This window comes from Athalia rosae, chromosome 4 (assembly GCF_917208135.1).
Source record: "Athalia rosae chromosome 4, iyAthRosa1.1, whole genome shotgun sequence".
Classification (NCBI taxonomy): Eukaryota; Metazoa; Arthropoda; class Insecta; order Hymenoptera; family Athaliidae; genus Athalia; species Athalia rosae.
Window position 1 is genome coordinate 1537224 of NC_064029.1, and position 20276 is coordinate 1557499.

General features: G+C 42.0%; 3 protein-coding genes across 3 annotated transcripts; 2 read left to right on the forward strand and 1 right to left on the reverse strand.

Annotated features, from left to right (window-relative positions):
* Positions 1 to 64: 64 nt before the first annotated feature.
* Positions 65 to 15550, reverse strand: LOC105687443. Its single transcript, XM_048654071.1, has 12 exons — positions 15413 to 15550; positions 11984 to 13793; positions 11773 to 11908; positions 11527 to 11693; positions 11047 to 11210; positions 9803 to 9918; positions 9560 to 9703; positions 8092 to 8231; positions 7494 to 7695; positions 7170 to 7340; positions 3547 to 3622; positions 65 to 274 (listed from the first exon to the last, which is right to left on the reverse strand). Exons 2-12 carry the CDS (start codon positions 12931 to 12933, stop codon positions 201 to 203), a joined length of 2340 nt encoding a protein of 779 aa, XP_048510028.1. The 5' UTR covers positions 12934 to 13793; positions 15413 to 15550; the 3' UTR covers positions 65 to 200.
* LOC105687452 (ejaculatory bulb-specific protein 3-like) lies at positions 14013 to 15203 on the forward strand. Its single transcript, XM_012403108.3, has 2 exons — positions 14013 to 14349; positions 14882 to 15203. Exons 1-2 carry the CDS (start codon positions 14154 to 14156, stop codon positions 15076 to 15078), a joined length of 393 nt encoding a protein of 130 aa, XP_012258531.1. The 5' UTR covers positions 14013 to 14153; the 3' UTR covers positions 15079 to 15203.
* On the forward strand, positions 15346 to 20097 carry LOC105687444 (laccase-1-like). Its single transcript, XM_020853262.2, has 9 exons — positions 15346 to 16845; positions 16928 to 17090; positions 17157 to 17280; positions 17395 to 17605; positions 17831 to 18054; positions 18234 to 18539; positions 18835 to 19132; positions 19213 to 19434; positions 19506 to 20097. Exons 1-9 carry the CDS (start codon positions 16614 to 16616, stop codon positions 19937 to 19939), a joined length of 2214 nt encoding a protein of 737 aa, XP_020708921.2. The 5' UTR covers positions 15346 to 16613; the 3' UTR covers positions 19940 to 20097.
* The last annotated feature ends 179 nt before the right edge of the window (positions 20098 to 20276 follow it).

A 20276-nucleotide genomic window follows, 5' to 3' on the forward strand; every position in this document is an offset into this window, starting at 1 on the left:
ATTGAAATCCAGGCGCATGCACATTCAAACGGACATAATTATACCGTTGTTAGATCGTCGTCTGGTCTTCGGTAATAATTTCTTCGCGGATATCCTGAAAACCTTGAAGATCCAAAAGTGGAGGTGAAGACGTAGCGTCGTCCGTATCGTCGCAGACAATTTCTTCGATGTTGGCGATTACAGCTGGGCAATCTGACGAATCAGGTGGTACTTGACAGGGAAACATTTCCGCCATTATCCGGGATGACAATCTGGCCGTTGGGATGATCAGCAGCTGAAGCCAACCACGAGTACAAGATTAACTGGCCGAAGGCTCACCGGCCTTGCCTCGTTCACAACATGTTTTTGAAGGTATATAAGCTGTTACCACCCAACAAATCCCTCGCCTACTGTTTCCACCCCTAATTTCGTACAACGTACACCGTACACCTACCCTCAACTCCCAGGGATTCAACAGATTTGTAACTGACAATAGCCGGGAGCAACTTTGCATGGTTTACTTGTGTAGTCTAAACACCGATCTTTTTCACCGACTATATTGGAAGCGAAGAATCGAAAAGGCGTATCCGTCAAAAATTAGAACAATCGAGTCTCCTTCTGATATGCAAATCCACCGTCTGTCAATCTATGTGCAGCTATCTTTTGATGATTACAAAGTTTCTTCGCGTTTGGACGACGAAGATCAAAACGATGTTAAGAATTTTCAGCAATATCTGACCGAAGGGTTCTGTGAAGTGTGATATTTTGTGAGGGACGTGGAATTTTTCCATTGCTTGAAAAGAAATCTATATCTTCACACGGCTTGACATCTTTTCCGTTTCTCTTTTACGCGAAAAAGTCGGCTCTTAAAAAGGGTACGGTATCCCCAAGGAGATCCTGAGATGTCGGGATAAAGGTAACGTCTCTTTGACACCAAAATTACGCTCCTATTATCCTTTTCACAAGCCGTCAACTCTTCGCGATTTTTTTTTTTCTACAAACTTTCAGTCGACGAGTTCGAGATTAGGGGGGAAAAATCCGTTTTAGACTCTGAACTCAAATTTTAAAACGACGAATCGTGAAAATATTTAAACTCACAATTATCAGCTCGTTGACTTGATGTAAAAATATATTAATTATTGGATTCACTATCGCGAATGTCCATTCCATGATGTGAGATAAGACTGCCAAGGTGACGAGAAATCCGGTCAAAATGAACAGGAGTCCGATCTCGAAGACACCGGCGACGATCTGGAGTAATGAAAAAATTTACACGATCGACGGGGTCTTGCGACTCGAATATAATTCTCCAAAAATGGACAGATATTATTCCTGCCATTCGTTTCTTCGATAGGCTATTGACGTATCGCAAAAAATTGGTAGATATTCTCACCGTTAAAAAGGTCATGGTACCGATTTTGAAATATTCCCCTCAGATGTATAGTTCGAAAAATCTAAGCAATTATTTTCTATTCATGACAAAGAAAATTGTCGGTGTCATATTCCCGCGACATACGCATGATCCAGCATTCTAGTTTTTCACATCGCACGTCACAACGTTGCGAATTTGATCCTCGCGACGAGTAACATTTTTCTGCTTTCGCCAAAAGACAAAATATTCTTTTTTTTTCCCAGCTAGTTTTATTACGTATAGATTTTTTTCCTTATATTTTCGTAGGATAAAACGGTTGAACCTTTTGTCAAACCGTGCGTACCGGAAGCGGAATTGACACATAGAAATTTTATGTATCTTGACGTATAGGACGGCGTTTGTTTGCATATTTAAAATAAAGAAAAATCAATACCACGTTCTAACATTTATATGCTCGTGGATATCATTAAAACAAATAGCTACAGCTACAGTTACCGTTGCTGCTGCTGCTGCTGCTGCTGCTGCTGTAACTGCTGGGTGTAATTATCATTATAATGTAGGTAGTCCCGGTTCACGATGCATTGTCTGCAGCGCGGCATAGTTTGGACTGCAGTAGTAAACTCAACGAGCCGTCAAACACTGCCGCAGTAGATAATTCGCGTTTGGTCAGACGCCGAACTGTAGCATGCGGAAAATACTTCACCATACGTCTCAAGTGCTGCCGTACATCGCCCCGTCGTATAACTTTGTACTCTACCGGAAAATCAAGTTATTTACCTCCTCGAAAACATTTTCCGAAGCTCATTTATTACCGTTTATATGATTCCGATTGATGTCCATTTGAAGCGATTTCGAAACGCCGAATGTCGGCGTTTCAAAAAAATCAAATTTAATTAAAACAAGAAAAAAAGCCGGATACAAACCGACCATTGTATTTTTTAAATTGAAATTTTGACTTCAACCAATATAACAAGCGAAGCAATCACGAAGCCACCGCGCAACTTTATTCGGAATAATCATTCAATGAATCGTTACCCGATAACAAATAAATTTTGATAAAATTTCAATCAAAATCAAGATAATGGCCTTTACGTAGGAACCCTCACGGAGCGCGTTCCTCGTTATATTGTACGTACAGTAAATACGGTGGGAATATATTGGACAGCTACTATAAACTATAAATTGTCCCCAGCTACTACAACGTTGAAAGGGCACGATTTTTTTTTTTTTCTTTTTTTTTTTCGTTACCCGTGGAAGTTTTTTTTTCACATCACTCACCGTAGGAATAACCACCGCGTACATGGGCAAATCGTAAAGAAAAAAGAACGCGGATGCATTATAAATTGTAATTTACAGGTACGATTTTTGTAGGGCGGCAAGAAAGGGACGCGATAAAATTTCGAATCGAAAAGAGATTGACAATGCGGCCATTTCGCTACCCCGGTAGTTTGAAAAAAAAAAAAAGAAATTCGATCTCTACACGAACGCGACCCCCGTCTCGAATGCCCGTTGATTTTAGGTGAGCTACACCATATAGGATTTGAAATTCAATCGAAAATATCAACAAAAAAAAAATCGTACGCGATTTCAGATGAGAAAAGAAATTTTGAGTTTCAACGAGAGATAATTTGACCCTCTGTATGTCGGGCTCGTATGAACGGCATAGATGGAAAATTTAGAGTCGTGTCGCGTGTCAGGAGTACGTAAAGGGGTGTCACCGGTAGAAGGGGGTCAGGGGAAATTGGGAGGAGGGAAGCTGGATTGAGAGGGTGACGAAGAGGGCAGGAGGACGTGTTTTGCCGTTCGAGCAAAATGGCAGAGAAGCGATTATTTCGAACGAGAGCATGCTGCAGGCGGCAAAGTTTCACGACGACTAGCTTTAGAGCAGTAGTTGCATCTTGGTGTACGTTATGTACGTACACGTATGTACTGGATACATAGCCGTGGAAATGGGTATGTGATACGTAACGAAAGATACGGGATAACGGAAATATTATACCCCGAGTATAACATACGTGTCGCATGAAATATTATTCGGTATTATAGTTTGAAAAATTTTCGGATCTTCAAAGATTTAAATAACCGCATCGAAGCTCGTTCGTAAAACGGCACCCCGTGGTACCCATTAGCGTCAGAAATTCAGACACTCGACAGTCGATGTCTCCCTACATCGCATGCACATTTATAATACATACCATTTAGCTGTTCAGTTCGCATCCCAGCGAGAGACGTTGATCGAATGTCCAGATGATCGATGGTCCGAGGAGACTGCTATAAAATACAATAAATGCAAAACACTTTTTCCAACGCTCATATATTTTATCACCCTCAAAGTACACCGTCCCGATTAGCACCCCGTGCAGCGACGCGGCACACAATATCCCTTAAAATTGTACGAGGCATTCGTTCGTTTATGTCTATATGAACGTGTGGATTTTCATTTGGAGTGGGCAAAAAAAAAGGAATCATACATTTGAAAACGTAAATAAAATGTAAAACGTACGTACAAACGAATATCCCGCAGCAAAACTTTTTTCTTTTTTTCGCAAACGCATAATTCTCGGTACAGGGTAGAAATTTATTTGGATCTCCGAATCGAAATGAAAAAGCCGGTCCTCTGGTTTCTATTTTCTAGAGGGTTTTTTTTTTTTTTTTTTCCCAGAAAAAAAGGAAGTCGAAGGGTAAAAGTTTTCGAGACTCGTTAGGGCGTACAGTTTTCATCTAGGTTTGAAAATCACGACCGATTTTCTTTGGACCACTCAAGATTACGGAGTTTGCAATTGATAATATTATGGACCTTCTTCCGTTGAGGGTACTAGAACAGTCTGTTCCCTGATTTGATCCACCTGGCAGAGTTACTCAATTAAGCCCTACTGTAGTTTGTAGATACTATGCTAGGTTAGCTTTATACTGTAGTAAGTAATACAGTAATCAGTTCGGCCCGATTAATTATTGTAGTAGCTGAGGTAGATGCTGCAGGTTATTTCGAACTACTATATACATGTAGTGGAAGGTTCAAAGCTTGATATACACTAGCCAATCAGCTAATTAGAAATACGAGCGGATCGGATCGATAGCTAATATTGCTTACGTTCGTAACACAAAGACTTCTTCGTTTTATCCAACGTTCTTCCGATTCGAAAATAAATAGCGTCGGACGACGCGATGAAAAAATTCAGAGAGTCAAAAATATTCGGATTGAGAAAGCCCGGCCTACGTTTTTATTAGTTTTTTTTTTTTTTTTTTCTAACATACGCACGTATCCGTAGTTTGACTCTATAAACCCACCTGGGACCAACGATCGGATACTCGATTACAGATGTTCCTATACCGAATATTATTATACGTCACGATCGGCGATTCACCACGCCTCACCGCAATGGGAAGTATTTTAAAAAAATGTATGAATGCGGAAAAGAAAAAAAAAAGGCAAAGAAATTTCACACCGAGTGGTTCAGGAAACAATTGACCATTGGGAAATTCGAATGTAGGACATTTTTAATACGGTTTCATATTTTCCAAACCCGATTGAAGGAATTTTCATATACACATAAATGTGTAAATTGAATTGATTGACATTTCGATTTGATGGATTATTTTTTCGTTCCTTTTTTTGAAACTGGAAATTTTGAACGGATCGTAGGTTGTACATGCGTACGGAAATATTTCAGTTTTACAGAACGTATATATACGTACGTATTTACCTAAGTGGATATTTTACGTTGGTATCGGAATCTCGCCGGAAATGATATCAAGGCAATGGCTATTTTATAATAACGATAGAGTTATCGGGTGGAACGTGAAACTCGGAATCAGCAATTATACGTTTCAGACGTTCAGAATCTGGTATTTGAATGGAATCAAGAGAAATGTGCGGTTTTAAACGACCCAACTATCCGTCTGTCGACACGAAATGAAAAGGGGGTAGGTAATATATTCATACAATACTTTGGTAACGGTAGTCTGATTGGTTATTGGAAAACGGAAGCCGTATCGTATGCCCTGTTCCGTTTCTATGGGTGGACCTGAAACCCGATGGAGTCACGTTATAACTTATATATATATATTTATACCCGTAGCTATATAATTATTATCTTTTTTTTTTACTTCGCGACTTTTTCTCCTTTTTTCTTATCAGAAAACTCGAGGGGCTCGAGGGTAATTATAATTTGAGCATAACTGCATGACTTCTTAACTATTATATTATAATATACATAGTAATAGAATAATTAAACGCGAACTTTGATTTAATTATAATATGCACGTGTACACATAATATATTCGTTGACGAACTTTCGATCGATTTTAATTACTTACCGATTACTCGTTTTTTTCTCCTCTGCCGATCGTTGGTTCGTGGATTCGAGTTTTTCACTCCTTGCCTCCTGAACATTATTCGGCAAAAAATTCCACAAAATGGAAGGCAAACAATCGTAACAGCACTGAGATGAAATTAATTTGTTTGTCATGAATAATTCTCAGTTACTGCAGCTTAACGAAGCAACGAATTCAACGTCAATATCTTATTGTTGAATGTAAAATATACCCAACAAGCTTACGGGCACTAAAGAGCCGTGAGAATTTCTCCCTTGCATCAAATTTCATTCTCATTAAGCGGAATTGATCGATCAGTACTTTTAACGCGGCAAATTTTTTTCTGGTTTTTTTTATTTGTTTTAATGTTTTCATGAAATTTCGGTACATAAACCAGCCTTTTACGAGACAGGAACTAGATAGCAGGAATTTTTACCCGCCCGGGGCTGGAGAAAAACCGATGAACAGGTTCGCTCACTTCATAAAAGGCTGTATTTAAATTACATCAATCAAAAACAGAGCACCTCCTTTTTCATATCTCTTCGCATCGCGACCACCTATACACCGCTTCGAAATTCGTCTCTACGTATAGATCCGTGCACAGGTATACGAATGTTAGAAATATCATTCTGCAAATTCATATTGCATAGGTAGATTTATTGGACCTCACTCCAACGGATATTAAATTTGGGAGTTGTTGATTTTATTTTTTTCGCAATCGCTAACATATCTGGATTTCGATTGAATTGACTAGAGATAACGGCGATGCGATCCCATCGGTTTCATCGATTGTTGAAAAAAATATTCCGTACCAAAGAAAGCATAGCTAAGAGAAATTTATTCGCGTACGGATGTTTAAAATGTATCAGATGATGGAAAAAAAAAAATCATACAAGTCAAATAATTATGTACATTGAATTCTGGTTTTTGTTTTCAGTTTCATAGAAGCAAAAAATGATGATCATATACTAGTCAATAAAAACTAGTTTTTAGGGAACGAAAAAAAAATCAATCGTACGCACTGCGAAGGTTGATGTGTTGTAGCACGTGTTATTAATTCTTAATTACCATGTGGAAGATCACGTACATATATATATATTCTGTATTTTATTCGATCAAAGTTCGTCCGAATGAGAATAAATGCCGCTCAACATGTCGTTAACTGACTAAAATTTCCATTCGCATCATTCGCCCTTCTCTTTGTTTCGAATCATCTTCGGTTCCAGCTGTTTCTCAAGAGCGCGTGCGAACTTCTAATAATAAAGAGAAGTCTCAAGAAAATAAAAGGAACGAAAAAAGAAGAATTGAAAATGCAAAAATCATTGTGGAAAAATCAAACGTCGTACGATGCGGCGGAGATCCCATGCCTTTTTCGTCGCGTTTCATTTTTTCCCTCTCGAGATTTACGTCGAATGAATGGGCAACGGACCTCATTATACGATATCAATGCGAATGGACGTCGTTATATAGATTGTATTGCAGGTGAACAATGCACGAAACTTACGAGCATGTTGGTCTTGATATTTTCGTTCGGTTTTTCCATAGAAATCTCGTGCAGGACCCTTAAGGCTTTAGCAAACTCTTCGATGGCCCGGAACCTCTTAGGATGGAGAGAAACAAGCCCGAGGGCACGTCGCTCCGAGTCTATCGGGCAGATCATTGAGCCTTGTTTTATCTATAACAGGAATCCGTTACACTCGCCTCTCGTTACTTCCAAAACTTCGCTTATTTTTATATACTCGACGTTTTGGAATTTGAGAAATTTTTCGTATCTTCGATCGCAGGTCGTATACGTGTAAAAGACCGATATATACATACATATATATACCTTGAAATTGTAACGGACGTTACGTTCCTCGCATAAACTGACCAAACTTGATCCGCAGTACCTCGCCAACCCGTTACTGCAAATTTTACCACTGCAAATCGCGTATCTTTCCATAGAGTCTTTGGAATTCGATATTTCGTTACGTTTTTTCGATGTCCTTCGTTTTTTCACATCGTTTTCGATTTTTTCGCATTCCAAAATTCTGCGGAAGTATACCGGTGATGTTATCGTCAAACTTATCGCAAGAAACCGTCGTCGTCTCATCGACGTCGCGCGGTGACGCGGTTATTAAAATATCCGCGGAAAGGGGTGTTGCTTTTTTATTTAGCTTTTATTTATTTTGTTTGCTTTTTTGTATCATTTTTGTTTCCGGGTGGTAGATGAAAGTACCTTTTCATACACCGATAAGAGCTCGGCGGGGAATTGAGTGTTCTCCTTTCAAAGAAGCTTCACTACCGTCTCCGCGAGATACCGAATGTATCTATTATTCAAAAAAATAGAAGACAAAACGGAGAGTGGAGAAAATTTTCTTTTTTTTTTTGTGTTCGAAGAGCGAAGATAAAAATGATGGAAAGACGTATCAATTTATATAACTCACCCCGATTGACGGGAGTGACGAGCGCACATTTTTGTCGTCGCCGATGTCGTTGTACAGAGACAAAATTTCACCCAATCGGTGAAAGCGATGACGTCGGTGTAGTGAGGATCGATATCGACGACCAATATTTTTTCAATATTCTACAACGCAAAGTAAATAACGATATGATACTGATGAAAATAGATTTATGTTAATGCTATGCGAATATAATGAACTAACAGCTCGCGAGTTAATTTAAAATTAATAATCCCCAAACCATCGTCGAATCTTAATTGTCGTTGGAAACGGTGTATGGAATTCCCCTTCAGGAATGTCAAAAAGGCGGTGAATCACAATCCCATAGTTATAAACCTACCTACACGTACGGTGAGTTTAGTTGAATACGCCTACGCGCGTAGACGCGAGACGATTAATAATTAATCTCAACGATGTAAACTCGGGGATAACAAGCGCGTTCGATTCGATTCAAAGAAGAGGGAGGAGGTGGTGGAGAGAGAAAAAACAACCCGAGCAATGGAGATGAAAAATGGCGGGTGCAAACGAACGAAAAAAAAAAAAAAATGATTATGAAATAAAAAAAACGCACGCCGTTCTTTTCACCGCGGGTAATCACTAAGTCGATGCCAAAGTAGCCGATGTACTGTTGTTCCCGTAAAGCCGTCCCGACTTTAATGGCCAAATTTTCAATGGGTAAACGAGCCGTTGTCGTCTGGGGTAGCCCGTAGCCCAAGTCAACGGCTATGTCTTCGGGTAGATGAAAAACGTCGGCGGACGCGCAAGTCGTCGGTGTCGAGGTATCGTCTTCCACAAATACCCCCAAAGTTACGACATTATAGGTAGTGTACGGCGAGGCCTGCACCAAGCCTCCTGGAGAAAAAGAAACGGGGAGAATGAAGAGGAAAATATTAATTTTTATCCGAGAGTGAATTTTCTGATCCTTTTTTTGTGTTGTTTTTATTTCCGTTTTTTAACGTCGTTTATTTTTGAGCCGTTTCATCTTTGCGTAATCTAGTTTGGAGCTTTAATGAGAAAAATTGCTTTTGTAGCCGTTGGAAAGTATATATGTCGTCGTGCAAGACGTTGATTAAAAAAATGTATAAAGCGAGCAGCGGCCGCACAACGCGGTAGCTCAGAATCGACGATTTATTATAAGAGTCTGTTGACACAGTTGACTAACCGTATTTTTGAAGAGCGTTGAAAAATTCTGTGGAATTTTTGTAGGCCAGTTTATTCAAATTAATTTCATCGGGTGTGATTTTCATTAGAATTGCGGTCAATTCGCTCTCGACTTCCGCAGTTTTAGACGAACGTTTCTCGTTTTGCGTAATTATGTGGAATGAGGAACGTGTCAATTATTAATTATTAATTACCATTATAGTCAACTACGCGTGTACGACGACAACATAATTACTCGCATGTAATGCGATTGATATTAAACGATGTAATTCCTTTTCCACATTATACTCACTTTTGCGGCGATGATCTCACGCGAAGGACTTTTTTCAAAGTTAATCGAACCTGTCTGAAGTCCATTGAAACCATAATTTATTTTTATCAACCACGTCGCGTATCTCGGGTAGGTTATCATCAGACGAGCGAGTCCCCGGCAGAGCTGGAAGACAGGCAATTAAAAAAAAAAATCATCGACAGAATATTTTGCACCAGCTTTTCATTTCGGTTGAAATTTTTTCCCCTCGTACACGGCACACACCTCTGAAAAATTACCGACATCTGGAACGAACGGGGGCTGATCGACGTCGATTTCTTTGAGGAAATTAGCGACGTTCGATTTTTTGAGAAAATAATTCTGAAATTCCAGCGGCGGACCTGAAAGGGAAATAGTTGGTGGTCGAAGTTACACATCAGTTGGTAGTTGGAAATAACTAAATACAGCGTACGAAACTGCGATTGCAAATTTACTTCAATTATTGATCATGATATTACAAAACTCATTGACCCGTGTAAAATTTCAATGACGGAGAGCAGCGACGAAGGTTTTAATTTTCCCGGAGCAAATATCAAACATCACAGGCAGGCCTTTAATCAAATATTATTCCAAGCACTCGGCCATTTTTTTTTTTTATTATCAAGTAAATTTGGAATCGTTTACGAGTATACTTGGGTAAATTTCGACAAAATATAGCCCGTCGGGTGTATTATTTTTGTTGGTACACCGGATCAAAAATTTCATCATGATTCGTGAATTCTTTCGGGGCATCGGTGGAATTTTTTTTTTTTTTTTTTTTTGTCAGCCGGTTCGAACGAATGAAACAAAAAAAAAAAAAAAATGTATACATGCAAAATAAATGTTCAGCTGCGATAATCAGGCCAACGACAAATTGCAGTTGAGATTATTCGTTATTGTCGAAGGACTTTTCAACGAAGTACACGCTCACGAGCGGTGCGTTGAAAAAGACAATGGCTAACGAGCGCGTGCGAATTCGTTAACCATACGCAGAAAAAAAGTTGATCGTCATTCCTACTGTAAAAGATCACTATACTCTCTAAACAGTTCACGTAGTTGCGGTACAAGTTTATGCGAAGGAGCAAAAAATTAATGACAGCTCACAAATTGAATTATCATAGTCTGTGGGAGTGCGGAACGCACCGAGTGACGTTATACTCGCATGACTCCCGGCAATAAAACCGTCCGTATCTCAGAATCTGGCCGAGCGAAAAAATCAACACCGTTCCGAGCGACGAACGTTACTTTGCCGAGTACGTACATTTCGTATTTGCAGCGTCGCGTTACACGGGCACTCGTGTTATTACCGGAGCAATAAATCGATCGGCCTGCGGGTTCTCGAGACGCGGGAAGCCGATCGATGATGGGTAAAAATAATTATTCTTATCTGGTAAGGAGATCGAACAGAAACGATGGTGTAATTTGGGAAGGGAACGCACGGCTCGCACTCCGCGTGTATGAAAAGTTGCAACGATTGCGATTTGACTCACCCATAACGGGGGCCCTGAGTTTAGAGGCGATGAAAACGTCGATTTCTTCCATTACGCCGGGAAGTAAAAACGCTCGACGTCCAGCGGTGAGCATTTGCAGTCGTTGAAAGGTTTTCGTGCTCTGAAAAAGCGCTCGAGATCCATTCAGACAACCGGTCTTGAAGCTGCAACGCGTCACGTGATTCAAAACTGGCTCGCGATGAGAAATGTATAGAAATCGTAAAACGCCAAACGAACGATGCCGGGTGTTTCGCTAAACAGGCAATACCAATGCGAGGGATGTTCCTTGTGGTTTTGCGGTGATACGTTAGGGTGAGATTTGAGACAGCTTTTCGTCTAGTTTGTATTCTCAGCTGATGTTTCTGCACCGGCAGAATGAGAGCGAAGTGTCGCACAGGAATTTTAAAAAAATCGGGAGATACGAATCAGAAATGATACGTTGAAAAAAAAGAAAAAAAGAAAAAAACAGAAGAGACCAACCATTTTTCTCCTTCGGGTTGAATGATCCACAGCCTGTTCTCGGCGACATCTGGGCGGACGTTTTTTATCAGATCCCGAAACAGAGTGATCGTCTCTACGCCTTGATCGTTTGGAACGACGTAAACTACTTGGGCGTTTTCATTCGCTAGCCAACCCAACCTGGTTACCTTTTGCCAAAGGAGTGAGTCCGGAATTTATAGAGAATTTAAAAAATGTAAAACTAAAATCGCAAAGCCTTCTGATTACCTGAACGTTTTGGAGGAGATCGAACCTCTCGGACGCTCGACGTCTGACATCGACAGGGTAACCCATCGAAGGCAAATGAATGACTATGTGCGGTCGACCGGTCAGGTCCCTCCACTTTTTCGACAAACGATACGACCTGTGTCGAATTAAAATTCATAAACTCGTCCCTTGTTTTCGATTTACTTAGGGTGAATAAAATTTATGCAATCACCATCTGAAAAGCTGTCTGCACAGCGTAGAGAAACACTTTCTATCCATGCACGAGAGTCTTCGAATTACATTTGCACCGGCCTTTTCATCCCCCGCCAAAATGCGATCAGCGGTATCCGTCTCTCCCCATTTACAAAAATCTTGCGATTCCATAAAATCCGCGTTATTCTCACCGTTCGTTACAATCTCGTCTACCGAACTATCTTTTACCGCGCAATCTTCACCGGCAACCGAATTCTTCCGGTGGTTTTTCTCATTCGCCGAAATTACGGACTCGCGAAAAGTGCAAATATTTTCCCGCACGGATCGTTCCGTCGATACCTCTGAGCCCTCAACATTTTCGAATTCACTGAACGCTCGAAAATTCATCACCGCCTCAGGTAATCCAGGAATCATCAAACCGCCCGGACAGACCGAAGTCCGGTCTGCCTTCCACGAATCCTTAAACTTACCTTCAATTCTCTCACCGAAGCAGCCTGTGTCGTTCTCACCGTCATGTACTTCAAAATCAGCGCAAGCCGGCGACTTATTTCGTTCCAGTGATTCCGCTAATTTCTGTTCAATTATCTTAACGAAGCGACCGACGTCTTTCTCGGTGTATTCGCGTGCCGCGAGACCCTTATCTCCGCATATTATTGACGAAGAATTTTCGCATGAATGATTTACGGAGTTGACGATTACCGCGGCGCGATCGCACGGATGTTCCGTCGCCTCGCAGGATATGGTTTCGTTCAAAGGGGTCTTTTTCTCTATCGGAGATAGCTCAAATTCCGGAAGGGTTTGAGGCGGACCACAGGGCTTCGGCGCGAACCGCAACCTCCCACAGCAGCTGCATCGTTGACCTGGTGCAATGCAGACCGCACTCGATGACGTGTATTTGCAACCACTAGCGGAGATATTTCCTCCGACCCCTCGAAACTTCTCCATAATCGAATGTGTTCGCTTTTTCATCGAGGATCGCCGACGAAATTCATCGCGATATTTTCACTAGTGGAATAATTTGAGGCCAATTGCAAGTTTCTTTTTTCGTCTGTGCAATTTGATCTACGTCATGTCGGTGCGCATCCGTTGATGACGAACGTCAAAATTCAGCGGATCGTATCTTTAATTGTAAAAAATAAAGGTAAAAAGTCACCCCGGAGACAGACGAATGGGATAAAAAAGGCGATCACGTCACCGAACCGGTAATATTCTAAGAAATCGATCACCGCAAGTGATCAATGCACCCATTCAGAATGGTAATATACATCCAAGTTGTTGTCGTCGGACAACAGCTATGGAATATAAAAGAATAAATATAAAAAGCGGTCATAAATTTCCAGTTAATAATGCAAAGTACTTATTCGTCAAAACCGATCTTGGCCTTGGCCGTGTTTTCAACTTTCGAGCAAACAATATTTTTCCAACTATATCTGTACTTGGCTAGGGCTACGTATCTCGTTATATTCTGTGCGAATTTACCCCCAATTCCTACCCCATGCAATTTTTCACTCTCAAGAAATCTCTATTCGCTCCATTGAAATAAAATCCGGCAAATTTTTCGAGAATTACGGACGTTGTACACCAGCGGACGCATCTACTCACTGGGTTCAACGATCCCGGTATATTTGTTCCATCGAAATTTTCGTCGAACCAATTCTGGATCTGCTGCGATCCTCGCGAAGTCGAATAGAAATTAGCGCCGTTGCTGAGAATTCCGAGGTGACTTTGAATTTCCATCGATTTCCAGCGAACGATGTGCGAAGGGGCAGAGGCCACGGTTGCGCAAGTAACGGTCGAATCCGCGTCGATGTAGTCGTTTCGGCGTTCGCCTGAAACGTGTTAAAAAACGTTGCGTTCGACATAAAACAATTCATGTGCACCGCTGTGACGTATGGATGTGTTTGTTGTTTGATTCTCTTGCCAAAGCCTATCTTGAACAGGTTTTCGTATTCGTAACGAGAATACCAAGGTCACGTCAATCCCGACTCCGCTGTATCTGCATCATGAAAGTGAAGCGAGCCATTCCAGCTATAAATGCAGTTGAATTTTGTTGCATAGTCAGTCTGAAATTCAGCTTCACACAAGCAGCGTTCGTTCATTGTAATCTCCCATTTTCGTAAATAGTTCTCGAGTCGGGTGAAAATTCGAGTTTCGAATACGAATAAATAGATTATTCGATCGATACCGATATGAAGTGGTACAGCGCAAGTATCCTGATTGCCCTGATCGCAGCGGTTGTCGCGGACCAAAAAACCTACACCGACAAATGGGACAACCTCGACGTAACGCCCATCTTCCGTAACTCCAGACTATTCCTCAATTATAAAGAATGTATATTGGGAAAAAGGGTGACTGGGTGTCCCCAGGAAGCCGTCGAACTAAAAAGTAAGTTTCACCACATAGTTTCGATCGAGACGATCGATCGATGAATCCGTTCAAAGTTGAAAATTATTCAAGTTGAGGATAAAGTGAAAAAAAATAACAACGTACGTCGAGGTGATATTAGGGCGTACCGGGATCCTCGGAATTGGTACGTCGGTAGGGAGTAAGTTCGGGAATTTCGACGAAATGTGTCAATAGCTTACGTCTGGGTGATCGCGAAAAGGTTCTCTGAGGAGGGCCCGTGAAGATGGGGATAAGACGGATAAGGATAATTACATGACTCTAGTGTATGGAGAATACCCGAGTAACTCGCTCAAGCTTCGGCAGCTTTAAACGAACGCAAACTCTACGCTTGTATTATATTTGTGCGATACCTCGGCAGCTAAATGATCTCTTGGAACCAAAGCTGCTTTAATCATATATCTCTGCCATATCGCTAGTCTGTGTTATCGTCATTACCTAACGCAAATAAATTTTCTCATTTCTCCTGTTTTTTTTTATTTATTTATTTTTTTTCTCTCTCTCAACTTTGCAGGAGTTATACCAGAAGCGCTTTCGACACGATGCGCGAAATGCTCGGATAAACAGAAAGACAAGATGAAGGATATTCTCGAAAAAATCTGCGCCGAACAACCGGAGAGCTTCAAAGAATTCCTCGATCGTTTCGACCCGACCGGAGAACACCGTGTCGCTTACGAAGATAAATTTGGCAAACTTAAAGGCAACTGTTAGGCAGCGATTATTTTACTTTTGGGAATAACCGCTAACGAGACCGTTACACAAGTCTCGGTGTTTGTTCATTTTTAAGATTAAGCGAATGTTGAATCGAAGCAATAAAAATGTTATATATCTGTGAATGCTGTAGCTTTTTTCATTTCCGTTGGCCCAGAAATAATAATCTTATACCTCTCCAGAATCCAATTAGGATCATTTATGTTCGTTTGTTCCACGTGTACGTAATTCAGATGCAATATCGATTGAGAGTATAACGACATTCGTTATCAACTCTGCTCGGATTGATTTAAATTCACGTGAAATCCGGTAATATATCTACGCGGATACTTACGCGGATAAAAGTAGCCCGGTAGGATGCACTTGAATTTTATACGACTCGTTCCTCTTCCGATTCATCAACTCCACTTTATGATTTTCCATTCGTTCGTATACGTATTCGCGTACAGCTTTGCGCGCACATAAATTCCGCGATATGAGTCTAAAGTAATTTCCGCAACGCTGAAATTTGTCCGCGACGCGGGTCCGGCGGCCGATATGATCGACCGTGCGAATGAAAAATGTCGAACCTTCCTCGTGAAAATATCCACCGAGCTCGATACTTTTGCGGTATGACTGAATTTAGATTTGTTTTTAAATCCCACTCTGTCATTAGACATCGATTTATCGGACGGATGTAGACATGTTACATCGGCACGAGAACGACATTCCGTATAACCCGTGGGATTATCGGTTGTAATAATGCAATAAAATTTGTGCTTTCCGAGAAATGTTTTTTTCAATTCATACACACCTGGTGTTTCTCATTTCATTTTCAGAGTAACTTTGTTCATCTTAAAATTACATGAATCAAAATTTTCTAAACCCTCGCTCCGTCCGATTACGTATTTATTATCCGCAGTTCGATCGCGAAAACTGTACTGAATTGCATGAATTTCATAGACGTGCAACTTGCTGTAATTCTGCTAATTCATATCGGACACCTGGTATATTTTTTACATCTTTAGGATGGATGGTAAATTTTACGATACATCATCACCCGCGCTATATGGTTATCACCATCGTAAAAAAAAAGGAGAAAAGAAATTCCGCAAAAACTTCCGACCTACGGTAATACGTTTTAAATTGGGTGTACGAGAACGAAGAGCACTTTCCTTTTTTCTTATTGAAAATTCAGAAAATTGCCTGCATATCAGTCGGATCCGAATGGTCAAGAATTAATTATTGACTTACCGCAGGGAACTCGATGACTAACGCTGCGTTGGATATGGATCGTTTTAATTTTTGTTCTTCTACTTTCCCCGGTCCGAGTTTTGAAAATTTCTCAAAAACTGACGTCGGGTAATTTCAACCCCGTAGAAGCGGTACGAGAGAATATTCCGCCGTCGGACGATGCGAAGAACAACTGTCGTAAATTTCGCAACAATTCAAACCTCATTATAGGTGGTAAACACTCGACAAACGATTTCAAAACAACCGTAAATCTCACCGATTTCGCACTCCGCGTATTTTCAATATTTTTGCACACGTCGAAGATGGTCGCGATAGAAACGTGCATATACTTCTATAAATTCTACAGAAGACAGGCGACTCACAAACAGACGGGACGCTTTGGAAAAAGAAATAAAACGAGCGCACCGCTCCGATTATTAATCTATCGTTGCCGAATTGAAAAAAAAAACAATCAACGAAAGATGATTCTTCAGTATCCTCTTCTGCTGGCAGCATGTTTCATCGCGAGTATCCTGGGTCAAGGTCCTATCGTAGGTGAGTAGAACTTTTTTTTCCAAATTAATTCACCCGCTCCGATCGTTGGTAATTTTTGCGATTGCACGCAAATGTCCTGCAGAAGTGCCGCAGGAAGTTGACCTGGACAATCTTTACTGTTGGATGTACGGAGAGGGGATACAGAATTTGAATTCAACCGATTGCAATCGTACCTGCGAGGAGGATGGAATGCCCAGAGTCTGCGTTTACACCTTCGTCCTGGAACATTATCACGCTATGGGGTCGTGAGTAGAAATGTTCAAAAATTCGTAGTTTCTGAACATTGAATTAATTCGACCTGCGTTTTTCAGCGCGTGCGGAAATTGTTCGGAAGGTGTCCTTCAGGATTGTATGCACCCTCAGTGCATACCCGGAGACGGTACGGAGCGAGGATTGATGTCGATAAACAGACGGCGAATCGGCCCGCCTATTCAGGTAAACGCCTGGGTTGTACCAGGGAAATTCACCGATCGTCAATATTTACAGCTGAAACGTTATTTTATTATCATTACGGTCATTTTTTTATTTACAACAAAATTGCCCGTTCAGGTCTGCAGGAACGATATCCTGGCCATTAACGTGAACAACCGAATGGGCGGTACGGAATCCACCATGCACTGGCACGGCATACTTCAAGAAGAGACTCAATGGATGGACGGTGTCCCGAAGATCACGCAATGTGGCATCCCGGAGAGTAGCAGTTTCCGTTATGTCTTTCCCGCCAATTACGCGGGGACGTTTTTCTACCACAGTCATACCGGTGCGTTGGCGACTTTTTGCCGAAAAATATTCCCACCCCCTCCCTGCCCGGCCCCCGAACCCCCAATTTTACGGGGTCGTAAAAATAACCATTCGAACGAAATGCCGCGGATACCGGTAGAGCGGTGTGACGGAAACAGTGTGAAGATTATTATTCGCAGGCTGAAAAGCCTTGCGAAATTTTGCCGATTTATTAATTAAAGGAAAGTTATTTCTTCTTCTTCAGGACATCACAAAACCAACGGTCATAACGGGGCACTCGTTATCAGACAACCAAGAAGCGACGAACCGTTCGGCGATCTCTACGACGAAGATATATTCGCTCACGAGATAGTAATGAGCGATTACATGCACGACTATGCCGAAACCTTTTTTCCAGGACTCGTTTCGAGGACACCGGGAATTGTTCCGGTCAGTTTTCTGATCAACGGCCTTGGCCGATGGCGCGATGTGAGTCGATCGTTATTACTGAACTTGAAACACTACTAAATTTATTATGAAATTATTGACCTTCGTGCAAATCATTGGGCCACTAGGGCCTCAGAATGGGATTTCTTTTTTTTTCTAACGATCTTGACCGATTCCGAGACTACAATATCGTTGAATATCTCTGACATCTCCTATTTCAGCCAGCCAATAATCAGACCACTCGATCACCGCTGGCCACTTTTCACATCAAGGAGGGAGTCTCCTACCTTTTCAGACTGATCAATGCCGCCAGCTTGGTTTGCCCGCTGCAATTCCAGATCGAAAATCACACCTTGACCGTTATCGCAATGGACGGAAGTAGCGTGCAACCGCTCCAAGTGGACAGCATTGTTTCCCTGTCCGGGGAACGTTACGACTTCATCGTCAACGGCACACAGAATCCGGGCGCCTACTGGATCCACATCAGTGGTTTATTCGTCTGCAACGCCGAGGACCGGGTTAACCAGGTCATGACAGATTCAATGATAAAAGATGTCGTTCCGTTCATAATCGAGGATATCAGGTTCTCTTTAGATAAGACGATCGAGTCGGAAGGATGGACGGACGGACGATATACCACTTTGGGGGGAATCGAATAAAATCTTGTCTTATCTCGATCGGCGATCTCGAACACGTGTTTAAATTTTATCGCTGACCACGAAATTGACGACGCGTTAACCGTCGTAAAAATCTCAAGCGATTGTAAACTGACTAAAATTGCAAAGATCTTAAAATTCACTGTAATCCAATATTTCGGAACAGGTCGGCGTGTTGTCTTACGGGACTGCGGAGGATGAGCTCGGAATTTATCCAACGACACCCGAGCCAACTTTGGACAACCCTCTGCCCTACTCAACGCGTCTGAATCACCCCGACGCTTCTTGCGATTTGGCCGACAACGAATACTGCGTTACCGAAACCAGCGGCGTGTCGGATGACCCCATCGTCGACGCTACCGATGTCCTCCGGATCAATCTCACCTTCGGCTACTACGAGTGGACGGTCGAATCCCTTCACGGTACGGCCGAGAACCCGGACACGGAGTACAACGTATTTCAACGTAAGTCGGGAGTCGGTGATGAAACCGAAATAAAAAATAATTTAATCACATCCTACGAATATCGTTACACGTTGTTGCAGTGCGACCCGTGATGCGATTGGAGAGCGGAGTCATAAACGGTATCACCAACGAATTTCCCGACAGAGTTATGATGCTGGACCGAGAGGGTGGTGATTTTTGCAACGCTCAAAACAAACCGGAAAAATGCACGGATAACGGATTTTGCTCGTGCACGCACGTGATCGAGTTACCGGAAAATACCGTCGTCGAACTCATCCTTCGGGACCTCGACGATTTTCAAGGTGAGTCACGCGGCGGGGAGAGAACCCGCCCGACCAACGGTCTGACCAAACTCCGTTTCTCCGTTTTTCAGAACCTCGTATCGCTCATCCGTTTCACCTGCACGGTTACGAATTTTACGTCATGGAACTCGCGCGCTTCAACGAAACGTTGAAGATGAACGGATCGCAGAGCCCTAATGGAATTCCGCCGCTCAAAGACACCGTCCTTGTGCCCCAAGGTGGCTCGGCCCGACTTCGATTCTTCACCGATAACCCGGGCGACTGGCTCTTCCACTGTCACTTCGAGTGGCACATGGCCATCGGAATGTCGCTAGTATTCAGAGTTCGCGGTCCGGTCTACCCGCCGCCTTCCGAATCGAACTTTCCCACCTGCGGAAGCTACGAACCGATCTCCGACGATACCTGCCCGGCGAGCTTTTCCACATCCGCGTCCACCTCCGCTCCTCGATCGCCACCCACGCCCGTCTCAACCACTACCCCTTCGCCATCTGATAACGAGGTGTAGTGTAAACTTTGTAATTCACCAATTAATGTTACATCGCTACGCAGTCCTCGACATTTTTCTTTTCTGATTCGGGATCGATTCGAGTATGCAAATGTAACGCAATCACTCGTATCGATCGTGTAAAAAAAAAAAAAAAATAATACACGATGTCGTTCGAACTGGTTCTACAGATTATCAACTGAATATATGATGGAATAAATTTACGATGTGAAAAGACAGAAAAAAAAAAAAATACTCGCCTTCTTCGATTGAACCGATCAGATTGTTTTGATAAGGACTCCGAAAATTATTTTTCAGCATTAATTGAATCCAACGGGGGGACGATGATATTGGATTT